Source organism: Carassius auratus, unplaced genomic scaffold, assembly GCF_003368295.1.
Source record: "Carassius auratus strain Wakin unplaced genomic scaffold, ASM336829v1 scaf_tig00214657, whole genome shotgun sequence".
NCBI lineage: Eukaryota > Metazoa > Chordata > Actinopteri > Cypriniformes > Cyprinidae > Carassius > Carassius auratus.
Window position 1 is genome coordinate 683,485 of NW_020527754.1, and position 16,014 is coordinate 699,498.

A 16,014-nucleotide genomic window follows, 5' to 3' on the forward strand; every position below is an offset into this window, starting at 1 on the left:
ACTATCACATCTGACGTTTACCAAGTTTTTGTGAATCAGGAGAAAAGTTTTCGGAAAGTCCTCTTTACGCACAAATCACTCAGATATTTACTCGTATATTTACGAATGTTTCATGAATGAGACCCAATATTTGGTTGCTGATGATTTTTATATATATAAAAAAGTAATTTAATAAACAATGTATATATAAAATAAAAAGTTTATAGTAATGATTATAGTAATATTTCAGATTTTATAAATATATATATTTTATAGATATACACAAAAATATTTTATATTTCATATTTATTATTACAATTGATTATAACTAGTAGTTACTGTAAAATGTAGAAAATTCAAAAGAACAGCAATTATTTCAAATAAAAAATTACATGATAAATGTCTTTGATCTATTTGCTTTCTGTATACAATATTTAATTGCTTAAAGCTGCGGTAGGGAACTTTTGACGCTCTAGCGGTTAATAAACAGAACTGCTTGCGTCTTGCGGAAGAACATCGTAGCCGGAACTACTTCTCTCTGTTTATGTCTATGAAGAATCACAAAGGTACTGGGTTACTCCGCCGCGGTACCCCCGAAGCAATCTAAAATAGTCTGAATATAAACACTTATTATAGGTGCACCCTAGTGATTCAGGACAAGCTAAAAACACGGTTTGGTAAATGGATTCATTGTGTACTCGCTTATTATATACATTTTTCTACATTTTGAACACGAACAAAGTTACGGACCGCAGCTCTGATTGGTTGTTTCTTACCGGGAGCGCATGACTTTCTGCAAATGGCAATAGGACACTGGGAGGAGCCATAGCAGCTTGATTTTTTCACAGATTATCTGTCTCATATTCTACTGTCAGGACATAATGACAGGTTTAACAAATATGTAAAAAATATATTTTTACAAAAGTTACCTACTGCAGCTTTAATATCAAATATTAACTTCTCATATTTAAAGAAAACTCTATGCCACAAGACTAACCAAGTCACACTTGTCTGCATAAATTCCCACAAAATGAAGTTAAATTAAACATGCCATTTAAATTAATTTGAGCTCTTGAATAGGTCAGGCAGAATAATTACTCCCTCAAATCACTGTGTAATACTGAGAATAATTCTATGTCAAAAAGCAGCAAGTCAAAGTACTTTTAAAATGATCGTTTGAATTATTTTTGAATATTTCTAACTGGAATTTCATGTAAATGAGCCAATACCCTTCTACAAACCGGATCTCCATATCTATACATCACACAAACTATTCATTTCTTCATAAAAACAGCACAAATAATATCTCATCACATCACAACCTAGCATATCTCCTGGAGAAAATCTTTCCTGCAGCTCTGTTCATCATTCTGTTGTCTCACTCCCTGTTTCTCGAGCACAAGCCGCATCTTCCGTCAGCAAACCCTCGGCTTTCCACAGCTGGAGGGGCAGAGGAAAAGCAGGAAGGAACAAGAGAAATGAGTTTCCAGCCGGTGCAACTTGGAAATCTCCCAAACCATCAGCCAGTCATTTATCTGGCTGATGGTACACAGTCTTGCTCAGACATCCATTACTTCCACCAACCTAATACCCTCCTTGGGTGAAGCCGAAATATATCCCTGTCAAAGCACACATGACTGCAGAAGTGACACCGCCAGGCCACGGGCAGATCCGGGAGCAGTGAATATTCAGGGTACTTTGACAAAATACTGGAGTGAGATATGAGTTTTTTTAAACATTGTATTTGTTTTGAGTAATTTTTTTATGAAGTAAACTTCTCAACTTTACTGAGGGCGAAAACTAAAAAAGTTCCCACTAACCTCAGGCAAGGCCAGATATCAGAATTTGCTGTATTATCAAACTGAACGGTACACTGATAAAAGTTCTCTGTCAGCGACGTTCTGGGTGTTCTTGAGTTTGTTTAGAGGTAAACAGGCAGTTCTGCTTGGATAAAATATAGCTGCTGGATTTGTGAGGTTGATAGAATCATGTCTTATTAAAAGAGTTTCACAAGAACCACAAATGTCTTCAACAAGTTCCTCGGGCACAACTGTATATCTGAAATCTTTGCTGCTTGTTATCTGGATGGAAAGAAACTTTGACCACAAAGTCAAGAAATGGGTTCCAATAAGTAATCTGCCTCAGAATCTTCAAGGTGTTTTGGCAAAGCTCGGTCTGACTGTATGTGGTCTTTCTTGAGGAGTCAAACCACATTTGTGGAGAATTTGTGATGTTGTTGTCACATGCACACAACGATCACTCTTTGTCATAAATTCCTGCAGCTGCTTCAGAGTTTGCTGTAGGTCTCTTGGTCTCCTCTTTGACCAGTTTCCTCCGGCTCTTTTATCCAGTTTGGAGCGACGTCTTGATTCAGGGAGGATCTGTGTTGTACCAGATACCTTCCACTTCTTAATAACAGACTTCACTGTGCTTCTAGGCATTGATAAAGCCTTTGAAATGTTTCTGTATTCATCTTCTGACTTGTGCTTGTCCCCAACTTTCCCCCAGAGATCTTTTGACGGTGTCTTACCACCCGTAGCTGATTGTTTGCTTCAGTTGCACTACCAAGGACTGAAATGCTTCAGGAAAGCTCTTTTCATGCTGAGCTAATCAAAATGAACACAACTGATCACAGTTACAGGTCAAATGGCTGTGTGTGCCATTGAGAAGGTGATCATCTACACTTTGAGATTGAGTTTACGGTTTTCATTTTTAGGAGAGGGTGATCCTATTTCCAACCCAGTCATTCAGTTTTTTTGTTCTTCTGACTTAAGTGTTATATCTAGGTTTCAAATACAGCTGAAAAAAAAAAAAACCTGAATGCTGAATGCATGCTGAAAACTCTTCCAATCATAAATGAATGACTCAAGGGACTCACAATTTCCTCTTTTGTAATGCAACGAAAACATGTTCCATGAGAGGCTCAGATTCCTCTCATTAGATACCCACCAGGACTAAATATGCCCCTTTCTGAGATGATAGAAGAAGATGAAGCTTTTTCTGGCCACGAGCTCAGTGAACTGAGTCGGAGGGCTTGAGCCACCCCACCGAGCGCTACGCTCCAGGAGGCTGGCTATCGAACGCTGCCCGCGGTCATACGTATGGAGCTGGGGCTGAGGAGACGGGTGAACGGGAGCGGAGAGGTTTGTAATTAGAGAAGGGGTTTAGGGAGGTTCTGGCTCCTCTTCATACTCATTTTCCACACCAGCAGAAGGAACGAGATGCAGGAGACGGGCGTCTAACTAGCGGGGCAGAGTAAGCTGGAGGAAAGGGGAGAGGGCACAGCGGGTGATGGTGCTCTGAAGAATCTTAATCCCACCATGTGCTGGATTTTCACAGCGGGGTGCGAGGGAACACAGCTCACGGAATAGTGGTCACAGTATTTATATGTTTATTTAGGTGTGTATATGTAGTATGTAGTTCAAGTATATTATATATATATATATATATATATATATATATATATATATATATATATATATATATATGTATATATGTGTATATATATATGTATATATGTGTATATATATGTATATATGTGTATATATATGTATATATGTGTATATATATGTGTGTGTGTGTGTGTGTACTTGTTTTTCTATTCTGGTGGGGTCTTAAACCTGAATACACACAGACTCATGGGGACTCGTGTCATGGTAGGGACCTAAATTGAGGTCCCCACGGGTAAACAAGCTAATAAATTACACAGAATGAAGTTTCTTGGAAATCTAAAAATGCAGAAAGTTTCCTGTGAGGGTTAGGTTTAGGGGTAGGGTTGGTGTAGGGCGACAGAAAATACGGTCTGTACAGTATAAAAACCATTACGCCTATGGAGAGTCCCCACAAGGATAGCTGACCAGACATGTGTGTGTGTGTGTGTGTGTGTGTGTGTAATCATTATGTTTAATGTGAAGTACTAAAATAACTAAAACTTAAGAAAACAACAACAAAAACAACATTTAATCTAAATTATTTAGATATTCTTGTTTTCATTTCATTTAAATTTTAAACTTGATTAAATCTATAACAAAAACAAAATATTAAATAATGATTCTTCATAAATATATACTATGTATATATATCCATTGTCATGTATATATGACAGTGTCTTTCCACCCATAGCTGAATGTTTGCTTTAATTGCACTACCAAGGACTAAAATGCTCAAGCTATTAAAAATTCAACTATTTGTATATATGAAATACAATTATGAATAATATTATAACTAATAACTACAATTAACCTTAAAATGTTTAAAGTTTAAGTTGAATAACCAAACAATTTACAAGTTATTAACAACAATACAGACATTAAACAACAAATAAAAATAAGAAAAATCTAATTAAATCAAAATTGTTTTTAAATATGTGTATGTGGTGTTTAGTAAATTTTTTGTTTCTTTAGTTTTAAATAGTCTAGTTATTAATATTTAGTTTTATTTTAGTTATTATATATAATCAAAAAAAAAATAGGGTTCTTATCTAATTAACAAACTATAACTATTAACTGAATACATATATCAGCTCATTGTCAATGCAACATTTCTTACTTTCATTTAGTTTAAATCGAAATAATAAAATTATATATATATATATATATATATAAAAACTACACTATACTGTACTACTAAGACACTGCCAGAAACCAGGTGAAAAAGGGTTCAAAATGTGTCCAAAGTCAACTGTGCATCCATTTTTGTGGAATAAAGTGCTCTAACCTCAGACTGTGAGTGTGAGCTCAGTAGGGTGCACTGCAAGGCTTGACAGCTTCTTCAGGTTAAAGGACAATAGAAACAGGATCACTGTCAAAGCGTTTCTGTGGAGGGACGCTGAATATCGGCCGGAACAGACTGGAAGTGAATGGACCCTCAGGGGGGATCTCTCATCTCTGAGAATAAAGCTTTTCTGAGCCCAGCGACCGTGAGATGCCGGCCATCCATTAATTTGTCACACCTATGATGGTGTCTAATGGAGTCCAGCCTCACTGTATATTTGTCATGGGACTACCAGTGAAGCGTCTCCCTGAACAAAAAACACTTCTCACTGGGAAACGTTTCTTTTACTAAGTGCACTACTGTGTGTACAAACTGCTAAAACTCAAGCAACCTTCAACCTTCAAGCAAATTAAATGAGCATTAGAAACAACACGGCATACAATATGAAGACTGAAAAGCACTGTAAAATGTATATACACGGTAGTTTTCTGCCAAGACATTAATTTATCTATTTCCAAGCATTTATTTTATACTAGCATTAATTTATTAATTTGCAAGTTGTGCAGAACTGTGCAAAATTTAAATTAAAGTAAAAAAAAACCTATAAAAAATAAATCAATATAGAAAGTTTCTTCATATTAATACAGTTCATTATATATATATATATATATATATATATATATATATATATATATATATATATATATATTTATATATATAAAATGAACTGTATTAATAAGAAGAAACTTTCTATATTGATCTATTTTTTATAGGTGTATATATATAAATTGAAATATCCAGCGACAAGCTATACTCCATTTAAATGTACTACACAGTTTTGCTAATCATTTTATAATCATTATGAACTTAGTTAATGACCTCATATTAATTTAGAAACTACATGAAATAATTGCGCTTTAAAAATTAATTTATCACACTTCAGGACCATTTAAATGAGCTAGTTAAGGCTAAAAGGGTAAAGAAAAATGGATAGCAGTTAAAGTAACTTAAATATTCACATTGAGCTGAAATACTTACAATCTGGTTTTATTTATTTATGCATTTGTTACTTTAATATGAATGCTTCTTCATTTATATGAAATGGGGGAGAATTAATCTAATTTCCGTGAATTAAAAAGACATAAAGGGCACATAAAAGAACCATGGGGGGCATATTAAACAACACAAACCATGCAATAGGGTTTGATTTGAATAGTGTTAGAAACAGCAGCACAGAGCGTGTGAGGTCATGCTTTACGCACCATCTCTGCTCTAATGCTCTGTATTGTTGCACTCATTATCTGAATGAAATCAGCGATTAAATAAAAAATACATAAAAAAAACAATTCTAGAGCTATTTGGCTTTATATCTATATGAGATCATTAAACACAAAAAGGAGTTTACAGGGCGAAGCATTGCTTTTATTTGTTTTGGAACAGCAATCGGCTGCATTTAACAGTTCGCCTGTGCACAAACAAAAAGCAGAAATTCAATCTAAACACTGTTTCATGGCAACAACTTATCCAGTAGTGTGACCCTGGGACAGAAGCCGCCTGATGCGCTCATGCTGGGTGCCACAAATGAAGCGAACAGGTGCCGTGAGAGAGGCCTTACTGAAGATGTGCTTCTAAGCGTGAATGATTTCATGGCTCAGCGCATGAAAACCTACTGTAAGACAGATGGTGGGCCGCAAAAAAGGAGGGTTAGAGATCGAAGGAGGGTAAGAAAGATGGGACTAAACTTTGTAAGCTTTATTTTTCATCAAAGATGGATGAAAATCATGGTATATGGACATATTTGTATCAGTAATGCAATGTTCAATGTTTAGTCCAAACTGGAGATGGTTCATGCAGGCCACAGAATACACACACACACACACACACACACACACACACACACACACACACACACACACACACACACACACACACACACACACACACACACACACATATATATATATATATATATATATATATATATATATATATATATATATATATATATATATATACACATACATACATACATACACACAAACACACACACACACACATGCTATAGGTAGGTCATAAAGTTGCAGTCTTAATTTTATTTATTAATATAATAAGTACAATTACCAATATATATATATATATATATATAATTTAAATAGTAAAACATATATAAATATATAAATATAATTTATCATATCATTAATCATGCATAAATATATAAATAATACATTTTTTGCCAATTTTATATTTAATATAAACATACAAATAAAGTTGGATTTTTTTTTTTATTATTTATGAATTTAAGCCGATTATACATTAATGCATACATTAAAAATGTATATGATATGTATAAATTCCAACTTCAATTATATATTTGACATCGATATGATATTAATAATAATTTTATATTTATAATGTAATACAATATTTTATATTTATTCTTATTTAAATTCTGTTATCAATTTAAATAATATAATATTAATATACACATTTCAACTTTAATTTGATATTTATTTATGGAGTGAAATATTTTTTTATTATAAATGAATAATTCTATTTATAAACATTGATACAACTATCAGTTTAAATATCAAATAAAATATAAATATACCCATAAATATACACATTTCAACTTCAGTTTTTCATTTATATAAATGTATAAATGAAATCTGTTAAAAAAATATCTAAATATGAATATGTAAAAATTCAAACTTTTTACTGTTAGTTGCCATCAATGACAGCAGCATCAGTAATGTACTGATGATTAGCAGCAACAGCAATAATTAACTGACATTCAGCATGCCCAAACACTCACTCATTTGCATGTAAAATGTAATTACTGTATCTACTTTTTATATAATTTTAAAGTGATATCACTGATGGACATTCTTCATGCACAGTACAAGTACTCAGCTGATGAAACTGGTTGCTGATCATTATTAATATGGATGATTATCAGTTTTATCGGGTGGTTACAGCCCTACACAACACCGAGACATCAGAAATACACACACTTCTGAGTATTTTATGCTAAACAGCCCTCATCACATTAATCAGGCAGCACAGCATCTTTCTGAAACACCAGCTCGTCCACATCTCAGTGTTCGTTCAGCACTGACACTGCGTAAATGACGGGGGAAGTACAACCATGGAGAGTGTTGGTTTGTCTCCGCTGATCAAATCCAAAGACACACTGTTCAACATAACCCACCTGAAAAGCCCTGGCTGCAAAGTCAAATGAAATATTGAAGGTATACAGGCTGCTAAAACTCCAATAGCATGCTATATGCTTGCAAAAGTAAGTGTTTATCCCCGTGGCACTACTGAGCGCTGAGGTAAGCATGCAGTCGCTCAGCTAAACACACAATAATGAGAATATAATAGTGAGGAGTTGGGATCCGATATCAGTTTCACATACAACACATTCAGACTGAACCGCTCCGCCGGGTGAAGGATGCTAATTAGCTAAATGCAGCACACATGCATACATACATACATGCATACATGTCAAATTCATATAAGATGGTCATATGCAGCTCATTTCTGGCAAGGAAAGGAAGTTTGAATCTGAAGTTTTGGGTTATTAAGTGCAAAGGTATCAGGGGGAAAGTTGTTGAGTCCATAATATGATGGACATTAAAGAGAAATATCAAATCATAGGCTGGTTTTGACAGACTCATGCGCTGATAGGGACTCCTGAGCTACTTTCAGGCCAGTAATGAGCTGCGGAGGGCTCCTTTAATACCGGCCATAATGTTTTTTTGATTGCCCCGTTTAATCTTGCCCTCTTGTGCCGCCCGCAATTGGAGCATCAGACCATTTCACCGTCCCACTCCAAGAGGTTAAACACATTCACATGAGGAGAAATGAGCATTTCCCATAATGCAGTGCTTCACATAGCCTATGGGTTTTCTAAGTTCTGCTGTGCAAAGTTATGTCAGTTATGTCAGAAAGATCATATTTGGGAGCTCAGTGCAAATGTTCAGGCTGAATTTTCTGAGTGTTAATTAAGAAATCATTGTTGAAACAAATTGATATTGATCATAAACTGTAATTATGGACAATCGATTTTGTGTAGTCAGGAATAGCAAGTAAGCTTGTAAGAAAAATACTTGTAACTATTATATATATCTATATATGCATGTATATGCATAATTCAGTAATATAAATGTCAATATAAATAAATAAATAACAATATACATAAGCAATAATTACCGGAAAGAATCTTTTCTTAAACGGAGAATTTCCGAGCGTTAATTAAAGAATCACTTGAAGCAAACTGATATTGATCATACACTGTAATTATAGTGTTGACAGCACAATTGATTTAGCACGCATTTTATGTACTGCTAATGAGGGCTAGCATGAAAGCTTGCTAGAAAACACAACTCATTTAGCTGGTTCATGAGGAGGATTGTTTGACTCTTGCATGATTCTCTGTAGCAGCACTAGAATGATAAAACAGCAGTTAAAAACCTAGGTCAATCTTTTGCTCTTCATTATGGTGGATTAGCACTAAAGCCTCCTGTGTCCATCATTAAGTTAAAAAAGAAAGAAAGACAGAAATCACTTAGAACCCAAATCACGTTGACTTTACATTCTCCCGGATGACTTGAATCCAGCATTTATGATGAATGATATCTGATGCTGGGAGATCTGTGATTGGTTTCAGGGTTAATAAGCAGGTATGGGAACAGGGACTGGTACACAATTTCAGGCTGGGAAATTTCACACTCATCCAGGCCATCCTACACCCCCACAGACAACCCTATTATTTGTATGGCCATCACATAAAACAAGTCTAAATCCCTAGGCTCTGGCTGTGCAAAATGATTAAAGGTTCTCTCTTCAACTGCAGCTTCCTTTTTCTTTACTTCATTTTCCTTGATATCTCTTTCTTTCTTTTGTGTCTGTATGTATTTTATTAAAAAAAATAATTTCTTACATTTTTTCTTGTACTTGTCACTTCTCCACCAGCAGCCCTGCTATTATGAATAAACTGTCTCCACCTTGTTGCAAAAACACCACATCATTGTCATTTCTTTGCACAGAATCTAAATTTGAATTTAATTAAAAGTATTGCAGGACAATGTGTTGTTGTTATTTAGCTTAAATTTGGCTTAATTACCCAAGATTAACAAACGTATATCACACAAATTCCTCTTCTTCCTTGAACGTTAGCTGATTTCTATAGCGCTGCAAGTCAAGACTAAACAATTTTTTTTATTACTTATGCATTAAATGAAATAAAAAATGTTTTAAACAAATGTAAAAAAAAAAACAGCACTAAGATTCAAGTTTAAAAAAAACCTTGACTAAATAAACAACTAAAAAAGACAAAAAAACTAACTTAATAAAAAAAACTATTACTATAGTTATTACTATTACTATTACTATTACTTTAACTAAAATTAAAACAGAAAATATGAAAATAAAATATATTTAAAATATATATATAAAAAATATATTAATATTTATGGACATTAAGATACTCGCTAATATCCAGGGTAACAAAGCATTCAATAATCATGCCAAAGCAACATTTCCAATTTCCAAAGAAAAAAAAACAAACTAAAAAACTAAAAACGATATATATATATATATATATATGTGTGTGTGTGTGTGTGTGTGTGTGTGTGTATGTATAGAAAAAAACTATAAAAAATGACAAAAACACAATAAAAATTATAAAACTTGAACTAAAATAAAAATGTAAAAATCTAATTCAAAATATTAACAAAACCTATAACATCAGTGAAACAACACATGAAAAACACACTGCTAGTTTCTAAGAATATCCAGTTCTCTTCCAGCTTTGAGTGTAAATGTGCAACATGAGAAACCATCACACTGCATCTGTGCATTCATTCTCCCCTGAGCTAGTTAACTGCAGGACAAATTACCTTTCCACATGGTCCAAGTTTCCAGCCACCCCGAGTCCTCCGATAGTGTAGAGTTTCCCATCGTACACCAAGCTGTTGTGCCTGCAGCGAGAGACGGTCATCCGGGACACCAGGTTCCAGTTGTCCAGAAGAGACATGTAGCACCACACATCTGCCACTGTCACCCCTGACTCCGTACCACCTGGAAACAAGAGCACGCACCATCACGCCTTGACATTGCACAATGTCAGTGTAGAAAATGCTCTAAAAAAAATCTGGGAATAAATTTACAACTGTTTACTGATGCAGCTCGGACACCAAGACTTGTATTACGACCTCAGAAAGTACCAAAAATAAGCTGGACAGAAACATAACCTTGATAAAAGATTTCTTGCACTTATCTGGCATGGAGACCAATAGATGTTTTGATATTACAGAACGGAAGAATCTAATGGGGGCTCAGATTAATGTAACGGCAACAGCGATTCTTCATCGGATCATTGCAAAAAAAAAAAAAACAGTCTGCGTCTGGGAAGTGACCACAGAGTTTGTTCGCCCTTGATATACAACCTTCCCTTCAAAATCGGACATACCTGACAGGTAAATATTGTCCCCGGCGGAGATGACGCTGAAGAATTCACGGTCGTAGAACGGGAGGCTGGCTAGAGGATACCATTTGCTGTTCTGAGGATTGAAGCAGGTGACGGCCGTCAGAGAGCGCTGGTTCATACCGATCGCCTGCCGTCCTCCCACCAACACGATCACCTCTGCTACACCTGCGGGTTAGACCGAGGATACACATATATGAGGGCTTGATGGCCCCTGTGGTGGCCGTGTCAATGTGTTGAAATAGAGAGTCTGAAAAGGCTGGGACTGCAGTTATTCATCATGGCAGATTGATGGACTGCAGGGACCCCCGAAGAAGACTGCCGTTTCTCCACACAGTTTCACATCGCAGCTATCTTATGTGGGAATCTAAAACCCAGAGAGCTGCACTACAAAAATAAATAAAGGCTCACTGGAAGAAAATATATCATTCATTTTTCTTACCCCATCAGCATTTATTTATTGTTTGTTTATTTATTTAATACTTAGCTTTATCTTAAAACTAGAATTAAAACTTAAATTTAATTCATAATAGATACTTGTTCTACTTGTGCATTTCTAAAGCTAATTTCAGAGTAGGCATTTTACGTATCCTAAATACACATAATAATAATTATAATAATAATAAAAACTTAATGAGAAATGGGACATAATAAAACAAATAATAAACCTTATTATATTTCCATTTGTTTTCTTTACATTAAAAAAGTTCTAAAAGTTGTTGTTTTTTCTTACTTTTTAAGAAATGAATACTTTATATTATACTTAATAGGACACATTAAATTAATCAAAAGTGACAGCAAAGACTTTTGCTTTGCTACAAAGCAAAACAAAAACAAAAAACATAAATGCTGTTTATTTGAAATTTGTATTTAATCAAAGAATCCTGACAAAAAACATTCTGACCCCAAACTTTTGAATGGCAGTATATTGAATATAGATTAAACAAATATTAAAACATAGCACATACAATCTTGTCCAGGTTACCCAGCATCCCATATGAAGAGTGTGTCGGTGCATGTGTGTCCAATGAAGAGTGTAAGTGAATTATCAGAGCTTAACTAAACTCATAACCATCTGTTTGGATGCATGCCCTCAAGAGTCTTACAGCCCTGGGCACATTAGCTTCAACACTACATCAAATGCATCACGGGCACCTGCGCACTCATCCATGATCCTCTATTCTGCTACTTTCTTTTTTATAAAGTGCTCCGATGAAATTTGAGTGGTTAGCATTTGTGATAACACAGACACTTTTTAAAATCCGATCGGATGAGCCAGTATATGCACACCTGTGTCCACCATTGCATCGCAACCCTTCGAGTTACAAAGCAGCCTTCCAAACATAAATAAAACACAGTAGCTCTGTTGATGGTGGCCAAACATAGTCTTTGGTGTGTGTAATATTACTTTGGTAAAGACAGCGGATACACACACACACACACACACGCGCACACACACACACACACTTTGTGAAAAGTGGGGACATCCCATAGGCGTAATGGTTTTTATAATGAAGAAACTGTATATTCTATCGCCCTTCACCAACCCTAACACTAACCCTCACATTTTTACATTTTTGCATGTTTACTTTCTCAAAAAAACCTCATTCTGTATGGTTTATAAGCGTTTTGAAAAATGGGGACATGGGTTATGTCCTCATAAGTCACCCTCTCCTTGTAATACCTGTGTCATACCCATGTCATTATACAGAGTTGTGTCCTGATATGTCACAAAAACATGCCCACACACACACACACACACACAACAATAGTTTAGCAGTTTCACTCCTGTATATTTCAATGCGGTTGTCACTCCTGAGTCTTCACAGTGTGTACGTGGCCACCGAATTGGATCAGTGAGCAACCGCCTAACAGCATTCATCTTCAACAAATGAGGTCTAAATGTTCCTGCAGAAGGAAAATGAAAGAATCCCAGCATCATCCGGTGTAATTCTATCCAGGTTTGCGCTTAGAAAGCCTATTGTTGTCTGTGTAAGGGTTCGAGTGCTTCGACTTCCTGCATCATGTCTACACCGGTGCAGGGCTTGTCATCAAATCGCCTCGCAGACACCGGCTTTTGTTTAAGGTGCAGGGAGAAAGGCGGCGTGAAGACATCCTTGAGCTTCTTTTAACCGCTGGCTCATCTTTCCGAATCAATACTTCCCCATGCGCTCCCCTGACAACAGCCGCCTGTCTGATCCATGGGCTTCTCTCCGCTCCAGCAACCTTCTTTTACAACATTGTCATCGTTTTCCCCTTCTCCATTTCTCTCTCTCTCTCTCTTTCCAAATCTTGGCTTTTCTCTCCAGGGCAGGTAAAAACACAACTGGAGTGGAAAAGAGAGGAACAAAATAGCAAAATCGAGAGGAAAAAATACACTATGAATTGTCTTAACTGAGACATGAGGAAGGGACAGACTGCTCTGGTGCTCGCAGCTGAAACATATGGTGCTTGATCTGGTGGAAATGAACCACTCGGCATCCTTCAGGCAAACAGGTAGAGCAGACAAACGTGTGCAAATCAAGTGAAAGGACAATTCTTTACTGTCTGCATTTTGTCAAATCAAAGTAAATAGACATTGCATTCTATTTTTAACAAATGCATAACATACACAGTAAATATTTACATTTTAATAGGTAAAAACCTACTAATAAATGGCCAGCAAATGTTTCTTAAAAAAAGCTCAAATAAATCAAAGATTTAATAGATTTGGTCACTACATAATTTTCGTACTTTCATGCTTTCCATACTTTCAAAACTTGTTTTTATAGAGTTAGTAAATTGTCATAATAAAAAAATGAGTGGATGTTGACTGGTAGTGTATTTCTGATGATGAAATTCGCTTAAATTTGCTTATTAACGGAGGACGAAAAAAACATGGCAGGTGTATTAGAAAAATCCCGTTCGGACATACTGACGGGACATCCAGTAACTGACAGCGAGTACTCTATATGAATTTCACTGGAACCCCAAGAGAGCAAACACAGCCATTTCTTATCTCCTGTGAGATTTGAGTCTGTTGGAGCAGCAGGTGACCTTTTTCACCAAAGTGCTGCTGGAGCAATGTTTCATTCCTTAATGAGGTGTGCCGATTTCACTCCATTCAAACGGCTTAAATCAAGCTCAATCATAAAAAAGTAAACACAAACAGAAGCAAACAGAAACAGGAAGTGAGAAAAGTGAACCAGGAGGAGTCCGGCCAGCACCTGTCAATCAAGCTGGATGTGGCCGAAGCACATGGTTCCCAACTCTACTTTTAATTTTTGCCTGCCTCCTCCACTGATGTCGACGTAAAAGCTGTGTTGAGTAGTGATGCACACCATTGACAGGTGAGCTTCTCCTCGCTCGGCATGCACAGCCTCCCACAGGACAATCACACCCGTCTCTTCCGCCTCACTTCCCCTTAATGAGTCCTATCTATGGCATTGGCTCAGAGGCTGCCATCGGTAAATAACCGTTTGCCAGACGGGATGTCAGGGCGGCCGGGTAGCTCTCTTTCCCTACTGAGCTAAAGAGCGATAATGATAACATCCAGAATTGTGAACGACTGTAAATAACGGTCTCTTTTTTTCTCCTCCTGTTCTCAATCTCTCCTTCACAGCGGGAGGAAACCCAAACCTGCTCAAAACCACCCCCACCTTGGCCTAGAACAAGACCCCGGATCCCCCATGTGAGACCGGGCTTGATTTCCATCTAATTGCCCTCGTCTTGCTCTTCCCAACCATTAAAAGCTGGATGTGGAAGAGGTTTTTGAGTTTAGAAAAGAGGAAGCTCTCTCTTTCTCTCCTCCGAGACTCTTCGATGGCTGCGGTCTTGGGCAGAGATAAATTGCAGCTTTGAACCCGCTTGTCAGAAAGACATGGCGAGTAGTGGACGCTTGGGGCGCGGGCATCCCTGACCGTCTGAACTTTGTATGTATGGGCTTTTACCATGTCATTTCACTGCCCTTCAATCCAAGTTTCACTTTTTTAATGGAATTAGTGAAATAAATCAACTTTTCGATGATATTCTAATTATATGACCAGCACCTGTACATTTTGAATGCATTAAAAAACATTAAACATGTTTAACTAAAATAAATACAAACGTTAAAAAAAAATGTCGTTCCATATTTTTGAGAATTCTCATAATATTCCATAAAGCTCCATTATAATCCATTATAAATAGATTAATAGCATATTAAAATATTTTCAATTACTCAATCAGTCTTTGGACAACAATGTTTGGCCATATTACTGATAATTTCCATGACATTTCATAAAACATCATGATAATCAATTATAAATGGATTAAAACGCATTAAAATATGATTAAGTAAATAAAATAAATCCAACTCTTGGCAACGATGTTTTTCCATACTTTTGATCATTTCCATAAAAAAATTCATAAACTGAACAAATGATAAAAGGATTAACAGAGGCTTTTCTGAGAAATGGCTAAAGCTGGATTGGTAAGTAACGTTTTAAAGGGATAGGGATAGCAAATGAAGTTTGGAACCACGTGAAGGTGAGTAAATGCTGACAGAATGTCATTTTGGGGGGGGGGGGGGGGGTGAATTATTCCATTTAGGCAGAGCTCTGAGAAGAATCAATTGCAGCACACTCTGGCCAGAAACCATCCAGACTTGGGGTCATCGGACCTTCATATAAAGCAACCCACCATGGCTTGCTACTTCCATGTGAGATTTACACAAGAAACGGGGTAAATCAGGGTAACTGATAATAGATTACAACACTGAAAGCAGAGCATAATCTACAGATTTGCTCAAGGCTACTAAAGTAAGTGCCTCAAACAACCACTTGACTGTCTTTCAAAGAACTGATGCCACAAGGCTT

The 16,014-nt window shown here is 36.2% G+C and overlaps 1 protein-coding gene across 2 annotated transcripts in view; it reads right to left on the bottom strand.

The window, feature by feature from the left end:
- Positions 1–16,014, bottom strand: part of LOC113092589 (kelch-like protein 29) — a 247,263-nt gene that overhangs the window by 14,233 nt on the left and 217,016 nt on the right. For both annotated transcript variants that reach the window (XM_026258237.1, XM_026258238.1), the window contains 2 exons: positions 11,165–11,347; positions 10,593–10,773 (listed from right to left, as the gene is read on the bottom strand). In XM_026258237.1, the coding sequence (XP_026114022.1) occupies positions 10,593–10,773; positions 11,165–11,347 (364 nt within the window). The remainder of the gene's footprint in view (positions 1–10,592; positions 10,774–11,164; positions 11,348–16,014) is intronic.